A 26,048-nucleotide genomic window follows, 5' to 3' on the forward strand; every position below is an offset into this window, starting at 1 on the left:
TGAAAAAACAGAAAGCATGCCAACTTTATTAAATATAAGCAAGTGAACGATAAAAAAAAAGTTAACTTTATTATTATGTAAGTGAGATGCTAACAAATTAATAACAAATTACACTTTGTCATACATGCCAGAACAATCCATGAGGTTTCCCAGTGTCCAGCACTACAATCAAACAACAGACAGTATAACCTGGCCTTGAACTGGAAAGTGGACAGGATTAAAGCTACAAATACAATACATAAAATAATCATATACTGTCCAATTACATTTCATTGAATTATTTACATTGTTGCATATAAATGAAAAGGCACAATTTTAGCTTGTTTATTGAGGTTATAAAACCAATTCATAGAATCCATTAATAGAAGTCCTGCTGTAACAAACATATCAGACATGTGTTTGAAATAGAACAAGAGCAGATAATACTCATAAACTGATGTTATATTATTATACATTAATATACGTAAAACCCTTTTCTGTGCTTTACTGTTAATAAGACAAGTAAACAATACTTTCTAACCACTTCACTCGGCTCGTAACTGATTATAGTAGTAATTTGTTTTCTTTATTGATGTTAATAAATCCAAACAAAATCTTTCCAGTATATCTGGGCCCGGTACCCAATAGACACCTACTGGTTTAGAACTAGAACACTAAAAACTCAAACAATTCATAAAAGGCTGACTGCTGTTCTGCCTGTGTGGATTTACACTGTAATAAATCCACTTCCAGAAACATGTCATCTAGTGATGTGGATGCGTTCCAAACGCATCGTTTCACGGGTCACTGCATTTCCCACAATGCATCTACAGTCTCTTCTGGCCTGATACGATGAGTTGATATGTGTGTGCAGTGAGGGGGATGTAGGTTTTCTGTGAAGCGTCTAGGAAGTAGAGCAGCTGCTGGACTGTGTCGGGACTGAAGCCCTGCTGGACCAGTCTTCCCTTCTGCTGCTTGAACGTGTCCGTCATGTCTAAGGAAGTCTGCAGGACAAAAGCAGGAAAAGCACATAAAGACTCAAGGCAATGGATGAATGTGTAAAAGCACACATGCAGGGTGCGGTTTCTTCCAGGAACATACATCACTCAGTGCTGCACTATTCTGTTCTTACAACACAGATTTGGATCCATTGCTTCTGTGAAAATCACAATTCCAATATACTCAAATTACATCGTGACATCTCAGTATTGGATTTGCTGATGTATGTCGTTGTTAAAGATGCTCTTATACTGTAGTGCATTAGGGCCAGTCCACAGTCCACATCCCTATTATCTTTAGCCTTGGCTACCGTATATAGACCGCCAGGGCCTTACGCTGATTTCCTAAAAGAATTTGCAGATTTTCTCTCAGACCTATCGGTCAATGTCGATAAAGCATTAATTGTTGGAGATTTTAACATACACGTAGATAATCAAAATGATGCGTTAGGGGCTGCGTTTATAGATTTATTAAACTCCTTTGGGGTTAAGCAAAACGTTACCGGACCAACTCATCGTTTTAATCATACACTCGATTTAATTATATCACATGGAACCGATCCAACCGATATAGATATCATCCCACAAAGTGATGATGTAACTGACCATTACATGGTAACTTGCATATTACGTACCCCTGTAATGTATCATGCTGCGATTAGGCAGAACAATCCTTCCATCCACCATAGATCATTTTTCAAATTGCTTATCGGATCTGTCTCAGCTGCTCAGTGAACCCAAACAAACAGATGAACTGGAGGAACTAACCAGCACTATGAGCACCATTCTCTCTGGAACACTGAATATTGTTGCACCTATTAGACTAAAAAAGGTCAGAGAGAAAAGTAAAGCACTATGGTACAACAATACTACGCGTGTTCTAAAGAGAGAAACACGTAATTTAGAGCGTAAATGGAAACAAACTAACTTAGAGGTCTTTAGAATCGCATGGAAAGACAGTACGTCAAGTTATAAAAAGGCCCTAAAAGCGGCCAGGGCTGAGCACCTCCGCAAACTAATAGAAAACAACCAAAACAATCCTAGGTTCTTATTTAACACCGTGGCTAGACTAACAAATAAACAAGCGTCACCTGAACAAAATATTCCGTTACAGTGTAGTAGTAATGATTTCATGAATTTTTTCACTGAGAAAATAGAAAACATCAGAACCACAATTGTAAACGTTCAATCCTCAATCGCGCCTTATAATTCAGCCTTGATTATCACCCCGCAAGAACAATTACAGTGCTTTACAACTGTAGAACAAATAGAGTTAAATAAACTTATCACTTCCTCTAAAACAACAACATGTTTATTAGATCCCATACCAACTAAACTATTGAAAGAAGTGTTACCTATAGTGGAAGAGCCTCTCCTCAATATTATTAACTCGTCTTTATCTTTAGGTTATGTTCCAAGAACATTTAAACTGGCAGTTATAAAACCTCTTATTAAGAAACCACAATTAGATCATAATAATCTAGCAAATTATAGACCCATTTCAAATCTTCCTTTTATGTCTAAAATACTAGAAAAAGTTGTGTCTGCCCAACTAGGCTCTTTCTTACAAGAAAATTACATCTATGAAAAGTTTCAGTCTGGATTCAGGCCGCATCATAGCACTGAAACTGCGCTCATTAAAATTACAAATGATTTACTCTTAGCTTCTGACCAAGGCTGTATCTCAATACTAGTTTTACTTGATCTTAGTGCTGCGTTCGATACTATAGATCACACAATACTCTTAGATCGACTACAAAATTATACTGGTGTTCAAGGACAAGCATTTAGCTGGTTCAGATCATACCTATCTGACCGATACCATTTTGTCTATTTAAATGGAGAAAAATCGATCATAACTCCAGTAAACTATGGAGTGCCGCAGGGATCTGTGTTAGGCCCTCTATTATTCTCAATATAAATGATGCCACTTGGAAATATTATAAGGAAACATGGAATTAGTTTCCATTGTTATGCTGATGACACTCAAATATATATTTCATCACGGCCGGATGAAAACGCTAAATTATCCAAATTGACAGAGTGTGTTAAAGATATAAAAGATTGGATGACGCGTAATTTTCTTTTATTAAATCCAGACAAGACAGAGGTAATACTTATCGGTTCAAAAAACCGCCCACAAAACCTCTCACAATACAACTTTAACATAGTAGGATGTCCTGTTACTTCATCCTCTACAGTAAAAGACCTGGGTGTTATACTCGACTGTAACCTGTCTTTTGAAAATCATATTTCATATGTTACAAAAACAGCCTTTTTCCACCTTAGAAACATTGCTAAGCTACGTAATATGCTATCTGTTTCTGACGCAGAAAAGTTAGTTCATGCATTCATGACCTCGAGACTAGATTACTGTAATGCTTTATTAGCTGGTTGTCCTGCATCCTCAATAAACAAGCTACAGTTAGTCCAAAATGCTGCCGCTAGAGTTCTAACTAGATCAAGAAAATATGATCATTTAACACCAATTTTATCATCACTACATTGGTTACCTATAAAGTCCGTATTAATTACAAGGTATTGCTACTGACTTATAAAGCCTTAAACGGCTTAGCTCCAGTCTATTTAACGGATCTTCTATCGCCCTATAATCCATCGCGCTCTTTAAGATCACTAAATTCGAGGCTTTTGGTCATACCTAGGATATCCAGATCCACCAAAGGAGGGAGAGCATTTTCACATTTAGCTCCTAAACTCTGGAATAGCCTTCCTGATACTGTTCGTTGCTCAGACTCGCTCTCCCAGTTTAAAACCAGATTAAAGACGCATCTCTTCAGCCAGGCATTTATATAATATTTTTAATCTTACAGTTAAATCCGGCCTCTAGTTCATAAACGCCAGAGGAGAACTGGCCCCCGACTGAGCCTGGGTTCTCCCAAGGTTTTTTTTTCTCCATTAGGTCACCTGATGGAGTTTTTTCAGTTCCTTGCCACTGTTGCCTTTGGCTTGCTCAGTTGGGGATACTTAATTTAATTAATCAATCAAAAATACTATTGATCAGCATTACCAAACGTGGACGTTTTATACTAGAAACAAACACTGATGTACTATTTTATTTAATACTGTGAAGCTGCTTTGATACAATCTGTATTGTGAAAAGCGCTATATAAATAAAGTTGACTTGACTTGACTTGACTTTTTCCAGAAGTATTTCTTCCAATCAGTCTTTCCCATAGGGATTTTAAAAAAAAAGAAAAGAAAGTCTTCGATACCAAGCCAACCAGTACGAGCTGAATCACAACATTACCAAGTTTTATTGGAAAGAAAAAAAGTGGGTTAAAAAAGTTACCTTTGAGGGTAAGAACTACAATCCCATGAAGCATTGGGAACAACAAAATCAAATTAAAAACGATGCAGAAATATACAACTATTTATTTAAAGTTGAATATATCTATAGAAACAATATTTGTTAATACACAACATGCATGTACATACAAACATTTCATTTTTTGAGAGCGTAGGGAGGCGTACACACACACACACCAAAATATGCTATTATACTCCATATAACTCCATGTAAAAGCCAGAAACTAAGCTATTTTTTTTGCACAGGCCTATCTAAAGGGTTAATGGTGCCACCTGGTTATCAACAGTAAAAATGACGAATTTTACCTCTTCCCAACAGGGCAAACCACCAACAATCAAAAATGCATGATTATATGGTGTCATGGCTTTGCAATCAAAAAATGTGGTTATAATGGAAGTCAATGGGGCAAAAACAGCCACAAACAGTAAATGAGGGAGAAAAAGTTAAAATCTGATGCTGTACAAAAACTAACAATGCATCGAAACGCCTCGGTTACAACTGTAACCTCGGTTCCCTGAAGAGGGAACGAGCGTTGCGTCGAGTTTGACGCTATGGGAAGGCTTTGCGTGATGATGTCTTGAAGCACATGTAAAATCAGTCCAATGGCGTGGCGGAGCGTCAGATGCGGGTGACGTCACGTACCAGGAAACTATAAAGCCTGCTTGAAAACAGAGAGCGACAGCTTCGTAAAAAGTCTGAAGTAGCCGCTGACAGGCATGAAGGAGATATGGCAAGGTGACGCAACACTCGTTCCCTCTTCAGGGAACCGAGGTTACAGTCGTAACCGAGGCGTTCCCTTCCAAGGGAACTCGCGTTGCGTCGAGTTTGACGCTATGGGAACGTCTATACCAACGCCTCCATAGCTACAAATGTCTGTCCTGTGTGAAATCTGGTGAGCAGCACTAGGAAGACAAAACATGAGACCCTGGAGCAGAGTGTAGATCCAGAGAGTAGAACCTGACGAAAGTGTGTGGTGAGGACCAGCCTGCCGCATCACAAACGTCCTGTAACGACACTCCTGAAATAAGGGCCTTAGAGGCCGCCATACTCCTCGTAGAGTGCGACCGGACAGCCAAAGGAGAAGGCTGTCCAGCCGCCTCATAAGCAAGTGAGATAGCCTCGACCACCCACTTGCTCATCCTTTGCTTAGACACCGGACCTCCTTTGTTAGGGGACCCAAAGCATACAAACAACTGATCACTTTTGCGCTACAGGGCAGCTCTGTGGACATAGGCGTCTAACGCCCGAACTGGGCAAAGCAAATTATTAGCCTCCTGGTCCGCATTCTGAAAAGGAGGAGGACAAAAGGCCTGCAGAACAATAGGTCTGACCACATTAGTGGGGACCTTGGGGATATAACCCGGTCTCGGATGTAGAAAAGCTTTAACCATACCCGGTGCAAACTCTAAGCATGACGGAGCAACCGACAATGCTTGCAGATCCTCAATTCTCTTGAGAGAAGAAATAGCCAGAAGGAAAAGAGCTTTCAGGGTTAGAAACTTCTCAGGAACCTCCTCAATGGGCTCAAAGGGGGCCAGGGATAAGCCTTGTAGCGCAATGGACAAATCCCAAGGTGGCACCCTAGAGCGAACTGCAGGCCTCAGCCTTCAAGTGCCACGAAGGAAACGAGATATTAAAGGGTCTTTCCCCACAGACATTCCACCCAAAGGAATGTGGTAAGCACCTATGGCCGCCACATAAACCTTTAAAGTGGACGGGGTCAGACCTGCCGTGAACCGGTCCTGCAGGAACTCCAGCACTGTACCAATTGGGCAGTTAACTGGGTCCAACCGACGGTCACTACACCAAGAAGTGAATACTCTCCACTTCAGGGCATAAAGTTTCCTCGTGGAGGGAGCTCTGGACTGCAGAATGGTCTCAACAACCTCAGTTGAGAGACCTGACTCTATGAGCTGGGCCCCCTCAGAGACCAAGCCCACAGGTTCCACAGTTCTGGGCGGGGGTGGAATATTGAACCCCCTGCTTGGGACAGAAGGTCCCTCCTGACAGGAAGCACCAGAGGATGCCCGTCGAGGAGGGACACAAGATCGGGAAACCATACTCTGCCGGCCACCGCGGGGCTATAAGAAGCAGGCAAATCCGGTCCCTGCGAACTCTCTCCAGAACTCCCGGGAGCAGAGCAACTGGGGGAAAAGCGTACAGGCGTAGCCTCGGCCATGCCTGGACCATAGCATCCAGTCCGAGAGGAGCTGGATGCGTGAGGGAGAACCAAAGTGGACAGTGAGACTTCTCTCGAGACGCAAACAGATCCACTTGTGCTTGGCCAAACTCCCTCCATATCAACTCCACCACCTCGGGGTGGAGCCTCCATTCCCCGGGCCTCGGCCCCTGTCTCGACAGAGTGTCTGCTCTTATATTCTGGACCCCAGGGATGTAGGCTGTCCTGAGTGACAGCAACTTCCCCTGGGACCACAAGAGGATATGGCGTGCCAGATTTGATAATGGGCGCGAGCGCAAACCCCCTTGGTGGTTGATATAGGCGACTACCGACGTGTTGTCTGTATGCACTAACACATGGTGCCCCCTGAGATCTGTGATGAAGCTCCTCAGAGCCCGGAAGACAGCTAACATCTCTAGGCGATTGATATGCCAGGAACAATGATGGTCTTCCCACAGACCTTGAGATGAGCGACCCTCTAGGATCGCTCCCCAACCCGTGAGGGAAGCATCGTCGTTAGCAGTTTGCGACGACAAGGAGCTCCCAACACTGGGCCCTGGGACAGGAACCAAGGTTTCTTCCACATAACCAGGGCACGTAAGCATCGCCGCGTGACCTTGATTGTGCGAAATGGGTTGCCCCTCGGGGAAAACCCCCTGGTCCTGAGCCACCACTGCAGGGGCCTCATGTGTAGCAGTCCAAAAGGTATCACGTTGGAAGCTGCTGCCATGAGACCCAACAGTCTCTGAAACTGTTTGACAGTGAGTAGCTGGCCTAGCTTTACACTTTTCACAGCTGCAAGGATGGACTCTATACGTGGCGGTGACAGGTGCGCCTGCATCGACACTGAATCCCAAACTACGCCTAGAAAAGTGGTCCTCTGGAGTGGAGAAAGCACACTCTTCTTGGCGTTCAGCCGTAACCCCAACTCTTTCATGTGGGCGAGAACAACATCTCGATGTTGAACCGCCAACCGATGCGACTGAGCTAAAATCAACCAATCGTCGATGTAGTTCATGATGCGAATACCCTGGAGGCACAGGGGCGCCAGAGCTGCATCCATGCATTTGGTGAAAGTGCGGGGTGATAAAGCTAGGCCGAATGGAAGTACTCGATATTGGTATGCTTTGCCCCCGAAAGCAAACCTCAGGAACTTCCAATGACACGGACGGATGGAAATATGGAAATATGCGTCCTTGAGGTCTATCGTGACAAACCAGTCCTCGGACCTGATCTGTGGCACGATCTGTCTCAATGTTAACATTTTGAACTTGAGCTGCATGACTGACTCGTTCAGAACTCGAAGATCTAAAATGGGACGCAATCCCCCGTCCTTCTTCGGAACTTTGAAATACCGGCTGTAAAACCCAGTTTCCCTGTTGGAGGGAGGTATATATTCTATGGCCCCTTTCACTAACAGAGTGTTTACTTCCTGTTCCATAACCAGAACCTGCTCGGGACCCACCACTGTGGGCAGGACCCCCATAAACCGAGGTGGGCGTTTCTTGAATTGTATCTGATACCCTTTTTCCACAGTCTGCAGGACCCAACGAGAAACATTTGACAGTAGCTTCCACGCTGTCAGAGATTCTACTAAAGGTACCAGCCTCTCGAGACTGGTTTCTGGATTTTGTTGTTGAGTAGTCAATTCGTCGCCCTGTAACGGCGCACCGGCAGGGAACGACCGAACAGACTGCTCTAACACCCTCCTCAGAGGGGGCGGGCATCCCGAGGCCACTACGTTTCCGGGTGGTCCTTGAGATATGTGCTCGCCGGAGACCGCTGCGCCCTGTAACACCGGAGGTGGCAGGGTTGGCAGAACGGTCACCTGAGGGTACCGAAGGGAGACGGGCACCGTAAAAAGAGGTGTTGACCGCTGCACTTCGGGGGGGACTACCCTCATTTGTCCTGAGCCCTCGGACGTCAGGACTTTTTCCCAGCAGCCTTCTTGGCGGTAATAACGGTCCTCAGATCCGTTCTACCCCTCGAAGGCTGCTGGGTTTGAGCGTGCCCTCCGTGTCCCCGTGGTTTATGTGGGGGAGCACGGGCGGACACGCTCTGTTTTTGAGTTGCACGATGTTGAGTGCTCTTTTTAGATGAGTGAGGCTGCTCCCGCTCAGCAGCCTCATGAAAAGATCGGCGGGGGAGAAGTTTTTGCAAAGCAGCTGCCTGCTTAGATGCTTCCTGAAGCTTATCAACAGCAGCAGAAACAGCGTTGCCAAAGAGACCATGCGTAGAAACAGGAGAATCTAACAGAACATTTTTCTCTTTGTCTTTAATATCACTGAGGTTGAGCCACAGATGCCTCTCAGTGGCCACCAGGGCTGCCATAGACCGCCCGATTGATTTAGCGGTCTCCTTGGTGGCCCTGAGAGACAGATCTGTGGCTCTGCGTAGTTCAGCAACAGCCTCAGGACTAATACCCCCGCCCTCATCCACATCACTCAATAATTCAGCCTGATAAGCCTGCAGCAGTGACATAGTATGAAGACACGCTGCAGCCTGACCAGAAGCTGAATAAGCCTTGCCCACCAGAGAAGATGTTACTCTGAGGGGCTTATTAGGCAACGCCGGAGCTTTTAGTGAAGATGCCGTTGCTGGAGAGAGATAGCTCGCAAGCGTCTCTTCCACCTTCGGCATCTCCCCATAACCATGCTCTTTATACCCAAATATAGCAGAATAATTTGTGGTTTGTGAATTAAAAACTCTATAAGAAACTGGTCTCTCCCACGATCTCGACACCTCGGTCGGCATGTAGGTCCAATAGCGGTGAATCCAAAAGCAAATGCGATGAGGATTTCATAAAGTGCTCATTAAAATTTGCTCCAAACTGAGGGCAATAGGACCGAGACAGTCTTACGTCTGCAATAGTGGAGTGAGAAATACAAGGAAGGGATGTAGAAAATAATATTGGCTTATGGTCCGAAAGCATAAAATCAGATATAACAACATCACTGATTGCCATCCCATAGGAAAGTACAAGGTCCAAGATGTGACCCTGAATGTGAGTGGAGTCATTAATCCACTGGACTAGGTTGAAGGATTCTATGAGGCTGAGGAAATCCTTTGATAGGGTGTTTGATTGACAGCAAACGTGGATGTTAAAATCACCCATCAATAAAAAACGGTCATAGGTTGTGGTGATATTACCAATGAATTCTGTAAATTGCTGAATGAAATCCTGTATTGAGTGTGGAGGACGGTAAATCACCCCTAATAAAACAGGGCCATTCCAGTCTAAATGAAGTAGCTGAGCTTCAAAACTGGAAAATGCACTGACAGTAACTGACCGGCATCGTACAGAGAATGAGTTTTTAAAAATAGTCACTATCCCCCCACCACGTCTATTTGGACGGGGGGAGTTAAAGAACGAACAGTCAGTTGGAACTAATTCAGAAAAAGGGGTTAGATCGCCAACCTTAGTCCAGGATTCAGTGATGAACATAAAATCCAAACAATGAGAGGAGAAAAAGTCGTTGAGCAGGAAGGTTTTGTTCACCAAGGATCGGGCGTTGATCAGAGCCATTTTAGGCGGAGGAATAACATCGAGGGAAGACGAAGCTTTCCTCAATGAACGTAGATTTCCATGGGTCACGCCATTTTGCCGATGGCAAAAGCCGATCCGAGGGAAGCTATCCAAACAGGCAGGAGACGGTCGCAGGGGAATAATAGGTTGAAGCCATCGATGAGCCAGCGCTCGCAGTCGCCAGGTAACATATCCGCCATAACACGACATATGATGCGGATTTAGATCGATCCCAGCTCGAAGAAGCGCTTTCAATCTGATGATGCGTCCACCCCGACTCCCGCGTTTCCTCCTGCGTTTTCTCCGCGAAGTGATGAGAGGCCACTGGCGAAGACATTCCAGAGTATCTGTAGTGAAGCTTCTGTACATTTGATTAAGAACGTGCGCTGCATCCTGCTTATGCATGTCCATAAAAGAGGTACGAATGTTCAGTAGTGACTGGCGGTCATAGACCAGGCGTGTACAGCAATTTAAGGTCCAGGTAAACATCCATAAATAGATCCATAAAAATATACACGAGAGAGACCGACGGCCAGCCAAACACACAGGCGCCATCTTGGACAACTCCCTGTTGAAAACGTGAGGGCAGGAAGCGTTCGTCAAGTTTACTTTTTGAACGAACGTCCTGTTTATCAGATGGCCATTCAATACATAATCTATCAACTGCTCTCGTCACTACATCCAGCAATTCTTCAAATGCATGAGACTGAGGTGGGGCTTCCTCAGACTCAGCCTCAACACTAACAACATCCAGTTCCTCAGAACTGGACAATTGCAGTGTTTGTTCTATCATCGGGGCGGAAGAAACCGCAGCGCGTGCTTCCGAACCCTGATGACAGACATCGGGTCTATCAGGTAAGGGCTGAGATAGGGCAGAGCCCGTCTCAGACCCCGCTGATAGATCCATTTGCGAACCCCAGGACTGAGATCGCCGCTGTGCCTCGGCAGCAGCGGGACCCGAGCCCTGGGGAACGCGAGCTTCCCGGAAGAAACTCAGCCGGGATCGGAGCGAGCGCATGGACAGCGCCTCGCAATGCACACAGCCAGCACCCTCGAGTGCTGACTGGGCATGCTCCTCTCCCAAACAAACAATGCACAGAACGTGAGTGTCCCTACCCGTAATATAACGTGGGCAGGGATGCACACACATTCTGAACTGTTCGCTGGACATAATTGCTTTCAGTGACAAGACAACAATAAATAGACAGAGACAGATTTCACATAGAGCGCTACTGAAGACACAGAAGCTGTCGCTCTCTGTTTTCAAGCAGGCTTTATAGTTTCCTGGTACGTGACGTCACCCGCATCTGACGCTCCGCCACGCCATTGGACTGATTTTACATGTGCTTCAAGACATCATCACGCAAAGCGTTCCCATAGCGTCAAACTTGACGCAACGCGAGTTCCCTTGAAAGGGAACCAATGTTGTTTCTAATCTTTGACATGTCCAGGACTGTGATAAAAGGTAAAAAAAAAAACAGTCCACATTCACATTTTATATTGAAAATAAGTCATTCTGTGTGTTTTTTTTTCCCAAATCAGTGACATAATTTATGAATTTGGCAATTAAAGAGTTAAAATCCTGATTTTTTTTAAACATTTAGTAGTTTTGATCAGGACTGAGGTTGATTAATAGATTTATGCCAAAAAAATTTGAAAAAAATATTTATCTGATACATTTTTACAGCAGTTTAAAGTAGTGGCTGTTTTCAGCCTCGAACATAACGAAAGGGTAGTGCATTTGCCCACAGTGTACTGTTGAGTTTTTGAAAAATTTCAAAGCATTTTCCCAAAATATGTGTCAAAATAAGATTTGTCACCAAAAATCATTTCATTTGCTGAAACACGGAGAAAGTTATGGCCAAATTAAGACTCAAAAATACCCCGTAGTGGATGAAAACATCCCCAACAGCACATAAGGGTTAAACAAACACATGCACCTTCAATTAACAACCATGAAGCTCAAAACAGGTCTGTCTTTAAAGGCTTAGAAGTTGTCGTTTTTACTTCCTGAACCGAACTGTTGCACTATTTGTTTCTTTCGATTCTCTGATCAGTGAAGTTTTTCACCACGAAATCAGCTGTTAAGCATGATTTAAAAAATAAATTGAAATAATCCAGACTGACTGCTTCAACAAAAGCATAAACTATCCATTAATAAGCTCACAGTATGTTGCACTTCACCACAGCACTGCTTGATCCTGATTAGTTGACAGCCAAAGGTTCCTGATTACTTTTTAATAGCTGAATGACAATGTAAAATGTCAAAGAAATGACTCTGGCTGTGTGACTCTTCCAGAATAATGTCAGCTGTTTATAAGCAAGATGCTGAATCAGTGGCTGAAGAATGTTTTAGAGATTATAACCTAAAAAATGTGTTATGACATGCTAACTGTGGTAAAACGGCGCCCTGACAGCAGAGTTATTGAAAATGATTGCACTGTTGAGTGGGTGCATTAATTGAGTATTAACTTAAAAAGAAAAAAAAAACTAAATTATTCCTTGCATATCCCAGTTTAACACAGTCAATATAAGTAGTTAGACGTCCACCGTACTAAAAACCGAAGTGTCGCTTGTCCTGTGTCCATCCTGGTGTTAGACGCTTTTGGTGATCAAATTACAAGTGGTCAACGCTAAATGCATTTTCTGACCATAAATGGTCACAGAAGACTTTAAGATTCATGTTTATACCAAATGGAAACAATTTCAAAACTTTGCATACTCCTATACGGTGACGTATACTATATAGCAAATCTCAACTGCTTGATTGCTTGTAAATCACAAAATGTAAACTATATTACCAGCCAGCTCTAATCTGTGAAATGCAACTATAAGACTCGAAGATAATAACATATTATAAACATTAACATCATGATTTTCAGAAAAGCTGCTTTGAAACTGTGTGTATTGTGAAAATCACTATATAAATAAATTTGACTTGACTTGAGTGGCCTGACATGTCAACTTCTGCTTCAACCACTGATGAGAAATATAATAATCATGAAGGTTCAGACAAACAGCACAGGTAAACAGAAAAGCAGGAGAGAGAGAGAGAGAGAGCGAGAGATACCTGAACTCTCAGAAACCACGGCCATGCGTACGGAGGGAGTGTGTGGACCAGATGACTGTAGAGTCTCTCTCCATCCAACTCATGGTCATCCTTCAGGACAACAGCAGCCATTCCCACTCGACCCTCGTATCCTGCAGGAACATCAGACTTCATTCACACGAGCTCCAGTGACACAACACTGTTAGATGAAACCACTGTCCTTCTCACTTCAAACACTGGAATCTTGTCAAATGTAACGAGTGCTTCTAAAGTCAAAGTTTATTTAACAATCATTTAAAACATGATTTAACAAGCAAAGTCAAAAAAAAAAAAAAAAAAAAAAAAAAAAAAACAAGCAAAGTAAACACTACAGAACAGCCCCTGTTAGTCTGAGATGATCGTCACCTGGTACAGTGACCCCGTACACACTGACGTCCAGAAGGAAGTCCAGACCGCCCAGCACTTCAGACACCTCAGTGGTAGACACGTTTTCTCCTTTCCACCTGCAAACCAACCAAGAACATGATCCATGACATGGTCAGGGTGTAAAAAAACACACAGAAAGGCCAAAATGATCCCCTATGGCTCTCTGAGGATGTGAAAGCGAAAGGCCCGTTCACACCAAGGACAATAACTATAACAATAATGATAAATTTTCAGTTCTAAAACTTGTTTTGAATATAAGAATAACTATAACGGCACAGGGAAGCTACATCATTTGAATCACTTTCAGTACAATTTCTTTTCCAGCTGATGAGCGATAAAAACATTGACGGCCAATCAAAATCGGTCCTGCTTTAAAGAGCTCGAGCAACAGTTTTGACCGCTGGTGTGGACGCTAATATATACTGTAGCTATCTTTATATTTATCATTGTGAGTGTGGACAGGCCTTAAGGACAGAGCAAATGGACCATGATCCTAGCAGTCATTTGAGTTCATATTTCACACAGTTCCAAACAGACAAATCAAGAATCCTCTTTTTTTCAGATGGACAGATGGATGGAAAAACGAGCCAAGAATTTAAAACAGGACCACAGATCATTCATATCGTGAGAACAGTCAATCATATCCCTTCCTGTACTGGAGTAATTTCACCTATACACAATGAGGAATTACTTTATTATATTTTGCTCTTTGAGTTCTGTGAGAAGAAAAGGGCTGAGACCATCAAACTTTCAAGAATCAGCTGAAGACTTCACTAACCCACAACCATAAATAAAGAAACCTAGTAGAACTCTCTTCTTTTCTGCTTTACACTGGCATTAGTTTGGCTCTTATGACAACTGGCTTGTTTCGGCTTGACGTTTCTCATTTTCTCATAATAGATGTAAATGTAGTCTCCATCTGATGTGTATATTCTTATATGCGTGTGTCAAAAGTTCAGTCAATGTAAGAGCGCTCCGCTCAGAGAGGAAATCCCAAAGGACGAGCCGGAAGGAAATGCCCTGTGTTTGTGATTTTACTGCATGAAGGTTGTGCTTCTGGGCAGATCTTCAGAAGTCCCACCAAGTTAGTCTTGGCCAGACCCTCTGCCAGAGACCTGAAGGGTTTAGAAATATTCATACAGAATCCTAGACTGGTGACCTCTTGCAGCTACAAGCCAGAATTAAATGCAAAGATTCCCAACATTATAGCCACATTTGCAAGCATGAGGGAAAAAACAGTGAACTAAAGACCTGAACGTGTCTCCAATCCTGTCTTTGAAGTAGACAAAGTCTCTGTGGTCCTGAAGCATCAGATCTCCAGTGTTGAAATACACGTCTCCCGTCTTGAAGACGTCCCGCAGCAGCTTCCTCTCAGACATGGCTTTATCCCCGGCGTAGCCCAGGAAAGGGTTGGTGAACATCACTGGAGCCACCAGTAACCCTGCTTCCCCTGAAAACACACGAGTCTGGCCTGAGGATCACATGCTGCTTACACACAGATCATCTAAACAGATCAGACTTTACTTTATTTTTGGAACTTTTTGTATGAGTTTTCCTCATATATAATATAAAATCTATAAAATCAGAGCTTGACATTAACTTTTTTTGCTCACCAACCACTGTGGCTAGTGATTTTTCAAAGTTATTATCCACTCAGCATTTTCACTGGCCATGATTTTGACTGATACCATGGGAAAAAACTGCCATATAGATATTTTGGTTACACTTTATTTTAAGGTGTCATTGTTACAGTATAATTATATAAGTACTGAGTAATATTAATTAACTACATGTACTTACTCTAGGGTTAGATTAGGGTTTGGTTATTTGCATGTAAATGTGCATAATTTACTGTTATTACTATGGTAAGTACATGTAACATTTAACAAGGACATTGTGAAATAAAGTGTTACCGATATTTTTAATATTATCTCATAATTTGGAAGCAGGTTTATTAGGCTGCGGTCACCTTAAGACCTGACGCACGGACTGACTGTGTTTACATGAATACTCGACCGGCATTTTGACATTATTTTGTGTGTATTTTACGGTTTAAGCACAAAAGCCGCGAACAAGAATTAAATTTAGTACTGAGAGGTGGCTTTATGTGTGAGCACAAAATCTGGGGGAATGAGTAATACGCGCAATCCCACACCAAAATTCAAGCCCTGTAACAGCAACAATATTCATCCGGAGCAAATGAAACGAGTGAGTGAGTGAGTGGAGGCGGGTTTGTGTGTAACTCGCTGTCGCAGAGATGAGAGCGCGAGAAAGCACTCCTAATATAGTGTATCTATTCTGCGGAAAATGAGTACTGGAACGTTTCAGATATTTCAGTACCCATGTTTCCAAAAATGTATATTTATGAGATTAAAACATTGCACTTAGTTTAATATTTCAGGTGCCTTTTTAAAAGCCTACAATTGAAAAATATATACATTATATATAAAATTCAACCCACCACACCACTGCAGAAATACACACACATTTGTTATGTCAAATGTGTCATTTGGCGGGTGTTAATGTCAAGCCCTGTATATATGATATGTTTTCCAACAGCAAAAACATGACACTGTCGGGTAAAGCATACATAAGTTTACATAAAGGTACCATTCTTAATACTTTCCCATCCCAATGATCCAGCGTAGGTGATCCCGTTTCAGGGTCACATAGCAGTTTTATAATTTATATGGTCTATATATGTCTGCTCTTAAAATGTGAAGTATAATAACAATTAAAAATATACTGACCTCACCTTTACTCACTTTAATGCAGTGTCCTGAGTCTGTCCGTATGGGCTCATACGTTTGTGGATCACATTTTAAAAACTCAAAAGGCAGACTGAGCTGGAATAAATCAAAGAAAAGAGCTACATTACATTCAAATTTCTGAATGAACTGCAATTCATCTTTGAATCTCATTTATTACACATCATTCAAACTCAATGTTACTGGAGAGTTGGATTAGTAAACCTCAAATCGGAAAAAACAGACCTTATTAAAATAACTGGCTCGTCCAATTGGTCCAATTTCATCTGTGTAATTAACAAAGCCAATACTGGCCTCCGTCAAACCATAAGCTTCGCGAACTTGGATTTTTCCAAAACGTCTGACAAACTCCTTCCAGACATCAGCTCTAAGTCCACTTCCAGCGGCGAGGCGGACTTTATGAGATGCTTCCTCTGCAGTCTGTCAACAAATAAAGCAAAATCTTAATGTTATCTACATCAACACAATAAAATGTTGTCTTTGACAAAACAATGTCAACTAGAAACAAACCCCTAAAAATGCATTACATATTTTAGCATGAAGTACAAACTTTGTACCTTTGGTTGATTGACCAAATATCGACAGAGTTCTCCAATATACTGAAACACAGTAATTTCATACTTCAGACAGTCCTTCCAAAACTGGCTGGCAGAGAACTTCCTCTTCAAAACACACGTCGCCCCTGAAGCACAATGCTCCATGTTAGGATAAGGATTACACTTGCAGGAACTGTTCACATTCAACTGCTTTCTTACAATAACAATATTTATATGGAAGCCATAGAGACGCCACATATAATGTGCAGAAAAACAGTTGTGATTTGTCCCTGTGTTAGTGAGCTCATACCTAACTCGATGCATCCGCCGATGCCGAGCAGCGACGCAGACATGTGGTAGAGCGGCAGCGTCAGGTAGACTCTGTCACTGGCACGAGCGCCACACAAGCGAAGGAAGGCCATACACATCACAGCTTTGATGTGACTGATTCGAGCAGCTTTCGGCAGTCCTGAGAACCAGAGAAAAACAGGAGACCGTCAGTGCAACAGACGTGCCTGGGGCAAAATAAAGACTGAAACATTCCCGTGTTTAGGCAGACGTGTAGTGTACATTATCACCTACTCTATATGTGCTCACGATCAACCACTCCACACCTCAGAGTAGAGTAGAGCAGAGCAGAGCAGTATGGAAGCTTGTTTCCGCCACAAAATAAAAAAAATAAAAGATTTTTTCTTTTTATTTCTCAGAATTGCGAGATATAAAGTCAGAATTGCGTGAAATAAAGTCAGAATTCTGAGATATAAAGTCAGAATTGCGTGATATAAAGTCAGAATTCTGAGATATAAAGTCAGAATTGCGAGATATAAAGTCGCAATTGCGTCTTATAAAGTCAGAATTCTGACTTTTTTTCTCGCAATTGCGACTTTATATCACGCAATTCTGACTTTATATCTCAGAATTCTGACTTTATATCACGCAATTCTGACTTTATAACACATAATTGCGAGTTTATATCTCGCAATTCTGACATCTTTTCTCAGAATTGTGAGATATAAAGTCCAATTCTAAGGGGGGAAAAAAAGACGGACTTTTTTTTTTTTTACCTCAGAATAGTTTATATCTCACAATTCTGACTTTATAACACGCAATTGCGACTTTATATCATGCAATTCTGACTTTATATCTCCCAATTGCATGATATAAAGTCAGAATTCTGAGATATAAAGTCAGAATGCTGAGATATAAAGTCAGAATGCTGAGATATAAAGTCAGAATTGCGTGATATAAAGTCGCAATTGCGAGAAAAAAAGTCAGAATTCTGACTTTATAACACGCAATTCTGACTTTATATCTCAGAATTCTGACTTTATATCTCAGAATTCTGACTTTAAAACACGCAATTGCGACTTTAAAACACGCAATTCTGACTTTATATCTCGCAATTCTGAGAAATAAAGTCAGAATTGCGAGATGTAAACTCGCAATTGTGAGATAAAAAGTCGCAATTATCTTTTAAAATGTTTTATTCAGTGGCGGAAACAAGCTTCCATAGAGCAGAGCAGAGCAGAGCAGAGCAGAACAGAGCAGAGCAGAGCAGAGCAGAGCAGAGCAGAACAGAACAGAATAGAATAGTCATTGCCACATGACTGGTCTGGTAGAAATTGCTGTTCATTAATTTACAGTGAAGGATCTGAATCCTTTTTCTGATTGAATTCCTTTGGTTCTTCTGACAGCTGTGCTGCAGGTACTGCAGGTACTGCAGATTCTTTGGTTTTATTGGGTTTCAATGGGGACATTTTTGTCCTTAAGGTCCTGAGTGTAACTATTTTGTGTACATAGTAGGAGTGCAACAATATATTGCAATACAAAAATGCAAAAATATGTATCATGGATAGTGACAATAGTTGTGTATAGTATATTACTGTGCATGCTTTAGTGTCAGTACTACATTAAACTACTATATATAATGTTGAATATAATGTAAAATAAAGCAGTGGGGAAATATTTGTGGGTCCTGATAATGTCAAATGTCTGATGTTAGTAAAAAGTGGCCTACATTATTATAAATATATCTAGTCAGTGACAGTGAACAAGCATATTCACTTAAAATAATCCTGTATTTTCAGCTTCAGAATCATGGATATTTTTATTCTGGTGTCTCTATTGTCCTGTGAATTGGGTTTTCAGCACCAAGTCCAAGCCTATTCATTTACACACACAATGTAATATCAAATTTAGCATTTTAAATCAACAGTACATTTTCTGTGAACCTTTTATCATATCCCTTGGAGTATTGCAATAATATCGTATCATGAGTTCAGTATCGTATGTATCAAATCGTGGCAATATGGTATCGTTACACCCCTAGAACCTAGTGTAAAATATTTTTATTAAAGGAAATGGCAGTGAAATAGTAAAATTCCAATAAAAATACAAACAAAATTTATACATTTGGAATCTCTAACATAGTCAAAATGATAAAAAAAAATGTCCATAAGGACGTACAAGGGTTAAATGTCATAATTGAACTAAGGCCTAATCCTGGCTTAATCGAAGACTGTCTGTGAAACGTCTCGGTTACGCATGTAACCCTCGTTCCCTGAAGGAGGGAACGGAGACGTAGTCGACGTGTTGGCTGATTGGGATCATGCTTAGGGAGCCTGTCATCTTCGAGTATTGTTAAAACGAGCCAATGCACGCTCCACCCCGCAGCGCGGGTATAAATACGGAAGTGGACGCAAGCATCAGTTGTTTTCCGCTGAGGAGCCGAGCAGAGCCCGGAGTCAGCGGTGGACCAGCAATAGTGGCGACGGGACTACGTCTCTGTTCCCTCCTTCAGGGAACGAGGGTAACCGAGACGTTCCCTTTCAGTTCGGTCACGTTCGGCGTAGTCGACATACCGACTGATCCACGGGGAGGCGTACCGTGGACGAATACACATATGGGATCGCCGTAAGGATCACAACATATGGACCCAGCCTAGCACAGGTTCCACCAGTGCATACAAGTGTTAGGCCTGGCATCGGATGCTCCGCCACGTCCGTTGCCGATGGGTGTGGAGGAATTCAACACGGTTTGGCAAAAGAGGAACTCTACTGGAGGAAGAATGGCGCACGTATCCAGTCCATAGGAGGGGAATGTCACAGCAAGCCGACACTTCGAACACGGCTTAAAGTGTAACTGGCTTCTACACGTAGGCTATAGAACTTAGCTAATGTGTTTGGTGTCGCCCAGCCCGCATCAGCGAGACACACTGTGCCAACGCCCAGGAAGCAGCTACACTCCAAGTGGAGTGGTCTCACAACCCAGGGGGCATGGTGCATCTTGGGAATGACACGCCAAGATGATGGTATCCACTGTCCAGTGGACCAACATCTGCTTGGAGACAGCCTTTCCCCTCTGCTGGTCTCCGTAACAGACAAAGAGCTGGTCTGAGGTCCAGAGGTTTTGCGTTCTGTTCACAACTACAAGGAGCGGATGGGACAGAGAAAGCCAGGGCTGGGTCTGCCTCCTCCGGGGGCAGCATTTGCAGGCTCACCACCTGGTCCCGAAAGGGAGTGGTAGGAACCTTGGGCACATATCCAGGCCGGGGTCTCAGGATAACGTGAGAGTTAGCCGGCCCGAAACCCAGGCACTATTCGTCGACCGAAAATGCGTGCAGGTCCCCTATCCTCTTTAGAGAGGCCAAGCAAGCAGAAGAATTGTTTTTAAAGACAGGACTTTTAACTCAGCTGCTTTCAGGGCTCAAAGGGAGGTCTCTGCAGTGCAGTCAGCACCAGAGATAAGTCCCAAGAGGGCATAAATGGGGCGCAAGGCTTATTCAGTCTCCTCGCTCCTCTCAGGAACCTGACGAAGTTGTGCTTTCCCACAGATGTCCGATCCACAGCATCATGATGTGCGTCAAATAGAGGCAACAGACACTTTGAGGGTGGAGGAAGATAGCCCTCGCTCTAACCCACTGTGATGGATTTTTTAATTAATCAACTTTAATTAATAAACGAACATTTGTTTTTCTTGCAGGAACGACATTCATATGCTTTTAAATGTTTCCAAACTCTTTGGGGAAAACTTGTGACTTTGAGTGTGTGTGTGTGTGTGTGTGTGTGTATAAATAACAATTAGGTAAGTGAAACTAGACAGATGACTAGTTCTCAAACCTTGTAATAAGTAATCACAAAATCAGAGTTTGCTTGTGCCTGTAGGAAAAGGCTGGGGCTTTTGAACCAATTGAACCAATCATATTGAAGGTGACAAGTTAGTCTTATTTGTTTTCTCAATTCTATAAAAACTGTTGTATCCGTGTTATCTGGTGGGATTCTCAATGGAATTTGTCTGAGATCCTCCGGCCTTGCTTCTTGGGAGAGATTCCCTGAGAACTGCTCGGGAAGATCTCCTGGCCATGATTACAGTTTTTTTCGATTGCTAAACGACAGTGGGCACAACTGGAGTCACATGTGCAAAACTCTAACTACAGTCTGCACAGCAGCAGTTCATGTGGACCAAACTCTAGTTCGTTTTTCATTGCTTGAACAGTTTTCAAAACTCTACACACTTATCCCATGACTTTAACCACAACCTGCACAACACTGTGGATTTACAGCACTTTGTTCAAATGCTAACACACTGCTGTCAAAACTGTGAACCACACATTCAAAACAGAATAGAGTTCAGCCTTGTGCCTTTCAAACACTGCTGATTGCAATCTCAGCTGAAAGGCTCCCATACACAAAATAAATATATTTGAAATATATTTTTGGAATATATGCAAATATTCGAAATTGGCCCAATAAATATATTTTAGTTAAATATATGTAAATATATTTCACACTTACTGTAACATCATATATTTTTGTTATATTTCAGAATATATTTCAAAATGATAAATATAAGTGACCAACAATGCAAATATATTTGAATGTATTTGGAATATATGCCACATATATATATTTCAATATATTGTTTTTCTGTATGGGTGGGGGTGGAAAGTGTTTGGTCACCACCCACATGACCAAAGGTCTCTTTTGGAAGCCATGCGTGCCGGATGTGAGGACACGACTGCCAGGGATGGATAAGGCACTCCAGAAGGTTCTTCCCCAGGTGCATGGCAAGAGAGAACATTAGATGTGATGTTGATGAAAACCTGTGGCCTGATGCTAGAGAGAGGCAGGATTAGCCCCTCAATTATTTGTTCGAATTACATTACATTACATTATATTACATTACATTACATGTTCGTATGTACTTTTAGTTTCTACCTTTTTTTTCTCATTACTGTAATTCCGTAAATTACTACAGACTATTGAAGCAAACTGCTAATTTTCATTTACCTTAAAGAATTGTTATGTTCTAAAAAATTAAATAAATCATGTGAAAAAATGTCACTCTTTTCTTTGAAGAAAATATTACTTTGTATGAAGTCACTGAAATTGTTCAAACTGTAAAGATGAAAAGTTTGTATTTTCTGTATTGGTGTTTGATGCTAGTGTTTTTACTCTCAGTGTGTTCTGAGTGACAGTGTGTGTTATCTCAGTGAGGGTTGTGCATAGTGTTTGGCTGCACTGAGCCTGTTTTGAGCCGTGTGTTAAGAGTTGTGTTGCTTGGAGTGAGTTTTGCAGGTGATGTGAACTGTTTAGCTCAGGTGACTGTTGGTAGTGCAGACTGTAGTTAGAGTTTTGCACATGTAGCTCCAGTTGTGCTCACTGTCGTTTAGCAATCGGAAAAAACTGTAAAGCATTTAAAGGACATTTGTTGAAGTCTGTTTGTCGATTATTCCTGCGCAGGAAGCTAGTTTAGGGAAGCAAGTTAGTTAGAGTAAGAAACTCGGCCAGTTGTCGACTGGAGACGCCCCAGATAGTTAGGTTTAGGGAAAAATCTACCACACCATCTTGCAGGAAAGAAAGCACGGAAGTGACCGAACATCTTCGGGGGTCTTCTCGGAGAAGAACACCACTCAGCGAACAGGTTCCACTTCAGGGCGGAAGCATGCCTCGTAGAGGGTTCTGACTCCATAGGAGGAGGTGGCGGGCGAGTTGCAACATGCGAGGGAAGCGTAGCGCAGCGGTCGCAGTGTTGTCCGTACGGACCAGTACATGCTTGCCGAGCAGCGGCATTTTGAGGCGTCTCAAAGCAAGGTGCACTGCTAGCAACTCGAGGCAGTTGATGTGCCAATGCAGTTGGGGTCCCGTCCAGATCCCCATTACTGCATGCCCGTTATACATGGCCTCCCAGCCGGTGTTGGTGGACACTTGTTCTAGGGGCACTCAGGGAGAAACGGAGGTCTGATCACGGGCTGAGGGCTTGGCGGCAGGCCGGGGTGATTGTCACACGGAGTGTGCCGCTCTGCCACGGCCAGCTCGGGACTCGGCCGTGAAGCCAGTGGTGAAACGGTCTCATATGGAGCAAGCCGCGCGGCGTTACTGCAGCTAAGGCTGCCATATGCCCCAGGAGCCTCTGAAAAAGTTTCAGTGGACCACTGTTCTGACAGTATTCAAGCCGTTCAGCACTGATTGAACACGTTCCTCTGTGAGGCGTGGTTGACTGTTGGACCGAGTCCAGATCCATACCGAGAAAAGAGATCCTCTGCCCGAGCGAGAGAGCGAGCGAGAGAAGTCAGTTGCGGTGCGGAACTCACCCATGAGCTCACAGTCTGAACTACCCTTGTGCATGTCCATGAGTGCCTGGGCCAGGTGGACCTGGAGCAGCACCATGGCATGCAGAGAGGAAGCAGCTTGAAACTAGAAACATGTCTGCTGCCGTCCTGAACTGTTATAGAGTAACAGCTGTTGGTGTTTTCTGTGTGTACTGCACCTGTAGTGCCAGATGTGAAGATGAACAAGAAGTTGGCCATGAGGTTTGGTGGAGGAGCATCGAGCACAGGCTTCTCTGGCGAGGCCGAGTCCAGCTGGTCCAGCAGAGTCCTGATGTTCTTCAATGAGGATCTCTCTGCTGCCACACACACATCTATCCCAGAGTCCATCAGCGTCAGCAGCACCTCCTCCAGAGACGCCATCAGGTCTGCAAGCACGGGACAAGATCAGGACATTATGTGGCTGCAGGAGCAAAGAGCCCTATATGTTATATGTACAGAAGCTATTGTGCACATTATTGTGCGCTTATATTCTCACTAATTACCAACACAAACCAAATTATAATACATTCACATCTTAAAATTGAATCAATCAGTGAGCATGTGTCTTAATTATGTGACATAACACTGAATACTGAGCCACAACTCTTTCATTTGACATATCCAATAATAATAATAATAATAATAATAACAATCAGTGCTGGCCTGGGTGGTAATTGATTACATGTAATCTGGATTACGTAATCAGATTCCAAAAATTATGTGTAATTAGATTATACTACATTTTAAAATACTCGTAATCAGACTACAGTTAGGCTACTTTTTTATTGATTACATGATTATTGATTACATGATTATATGTTATTCTCACCGATCATTGAAAACTGAGAACCACACAGCAGTTGATCACTGGAGTTACAGAAATCATTTTACTTTTAAGAAGAGTTCTCTCATTTAATTTAACAATGCATTACCCTCTTTGGAAGGCTTTTGTAGCCTATTTCAAACACATTAAAATGTACGAATTCACATCATTTCATATTTGCATGCAATTCCAAAAATTTTGTGTCAAACTGAACGTCTTTGGCCAAATGCATTTACTTGAAGTATCCACTGAGATTTTACGTTATTAGGTCAATAATTAAATAAAGTCCAATAATAGAAAAGAAGTTCACGGTTCTCCAATATCGGCTAATGGACACATAACATGCAGGTAAACAAATACAATATATTTTTTTAAATAATCTTTAATAAGTGTTTTATTTAGATTTTTAAAATGATTTTCATTAAACTCACAAACCCCAGTCTGGGAAACCCTAACGAAACGTAATATTTAATACACATATCGTTGATAAAGAATGGAATATATTTTCTTTATCTTTGTATTTTTATATTAATATGGTACAAGATAATCCTATTAAAAAATCAATGTGATGAATGTAAAAATAAAAATAAAAGTAATCAAAAAGTAGTCAGATTATATTAGTTTAAATGTGTAATGTAATGGTTTACGGTCTTAATTACAATTTGTAAGTAATCTACCCGGATTTGTTAATAACTGCCAATCAATACTCCAGCAACCACAGAATAATTCAGCCTAGTTTTCAGACGCCACATTTCTTTTGAAAGGGAAACTGAATAAATAATCAATACCAGCCTAAACAGAACTTCAGTTTGTTTGTTTGTTTGTTTGGGTTTTTTTTTTTTTTTTTACACAATGTTCAGTCAGGCTTGGCTTTGTCAAAACATGGATTTCTTTGGTCAAACTTTTCTTGTTGTTTGTAAATTGTTTTAAAATCAAACAATACAAAATAAGCAACCAAAACAACTATAACGTTAGCATGAGGGCTAGCATGACATAAGAGCTGTAAGTTAGTAAAGCCTCTTCGTCACACTCGTTCTCACAGGATCAGACATGTTCATCTTCACTTCAGCTTGATGGGAAGAAGGCCAGATAAAGCAACGACTGAGGGGGAAAGGTCTCTATTTATTGCAGTTATATAGCGTGATAATAGCATATGGTGTTGACTCTGAGCTCCCTTTACACTTACAGTCAGTTGAGTTGCTTAACTTATACCCGAGAGCTTACCTGAGCCGACGACGAGCGCTTTAGCGCCACAGCTGTGCAGACAGTGCTGCAGAGACTGAGATTTGATGTTAAAGTTGAGAAACGCGACCTCACAGCCCAGCTTACAGAGCCCGAACCAGACGCAGATGAAGTCCGGCTCGTTGTTCATAAGGAGCGCCACGACATCCCCGTGTTTCAGCCCGCAGTGAGACCTCAGCACGTCCGCGAATCTGTTACTGCGCACATCTGCGTCCCTGTACGAGAGGATCTGATCCTCGAACACGATGAACGGTTTCTGAGGGGTGTTTCTGGCTTGAAGCTCAAAGCACTGGAGATATGTGACAACTCCGCGCTTCATCCTCGCCATCATCGCCTTCCCCACGCGCCGAACCCTCGCGTAATACAGCAAGTCTTCCCAGAAGTACGGGTAAAACTTCCTCTGGACGAGCAGAAGAGTGGCGATCCCGACAGCCAGAGTGCCGATGGCCCAGCTCATCATGATGCCTAACTCACACACACACACACACACTGATCATGAGGAGAAGAAGAACCGTGTGTGTTTGTGGAGCTGCTGCAATCTTCACCCCAATACCCTCAGACGCTACTGCGCATGCGCAAAACTGACTGCAAAGACTAAAATTCGT

The 26,048-nt window shown here is 42.5% G+C and overlaps 1 protein-coding gene across 2 annotated transcripts; it reads right to left on the bottom strand.

Annotated features, from left to right (window-relative positions):
* Nucleotides 1-45: 45 nt before the first annotated feature.
* LOC308683377 (long-chain fatty acid transport protein 6) lies at nucleotides 46-26,018 on the bottom strand. 2 transcript variants are annotated; one of them, XM_081353835.1, is made up of 10 exons: nucleotides 25,426-26,018; nucleotides 23,558-23,764; nucleotides 17,100-17,258; nucleotides 16,811-16,935; nucleotides 16,479-16,673; nucleotides 16,241-16,331; nucleotides 14,737-14,935; nucleotides 13,465-13,562; nucleotides 13,081-13,211; nucleotides 46-983 (listed from the first exon to the last, which is right to left on the bottom strand). In XM_081353835.1, exons 1-10 carry the CDS (start codon nucleotides 25,901-25,903, stop codon nucleotides 807-809), a joined length of 1,860 nt encoding a protein of 619 aa, XP_081209961.1. In that variant the 5' UTR covers nucleotides 25,904-26,018; the 3' UTR covers nucleotides 46-806. The 2 variants fall into 2 exon arrangements, with proteins under 2 accessions (XP_081209961.1, XP_081209962.1); XM_081353836.1 differs by lacking the exon at nucleotides 23,558-23,764 and having other exon boundaries at nucleotides 25,426-25,980.
* Nucleotides 26,019-26,048: the final 30 nt, after the last annotated feature.

Source organism: Scardinius erythrophthalmus (assembly GCF_964197995.2).
Source record: "Scardinius erythrophthalmus genome assembly, chromosome: 23".
In the NCBI taxonomy this organism is placed as follows: domain Eukaryota; kingdom Metazoa; phylum Chordata; class Actinopteri; order Cypriniformes; family Leuciscidae; genus Scardinius; species Scardinius erythrophthalmus.

What these genes read in the sequence shown, in the direction of transcription:
- LOC308683377 (XM_081353835.1), bottom strand. Translation starts at nt 25,903, where the DNA reads ATGATGAGCTGGGCCATCGGCACTCTGGCTGTCGGGATCGCCACTCTT. An exon ending in CTGCATTAAAGTGAGTAAAG is followed by an intron (nt 14,936 to 16,240) that starts GTGAGGTCAGTA and finishes GTGTGTTTTCAG; the next exon opens with GGGAAGCAGGGTTACTGGTG. An exon ending in GTACGGGGTCACTGTACCAG is followed by an intron (nt 13,212 to 13,464) that starts GTGACGATCATC and finishes ATGTTCCTGCAG; the next exon opens with GATACGAGGGTCGAGTGGGA.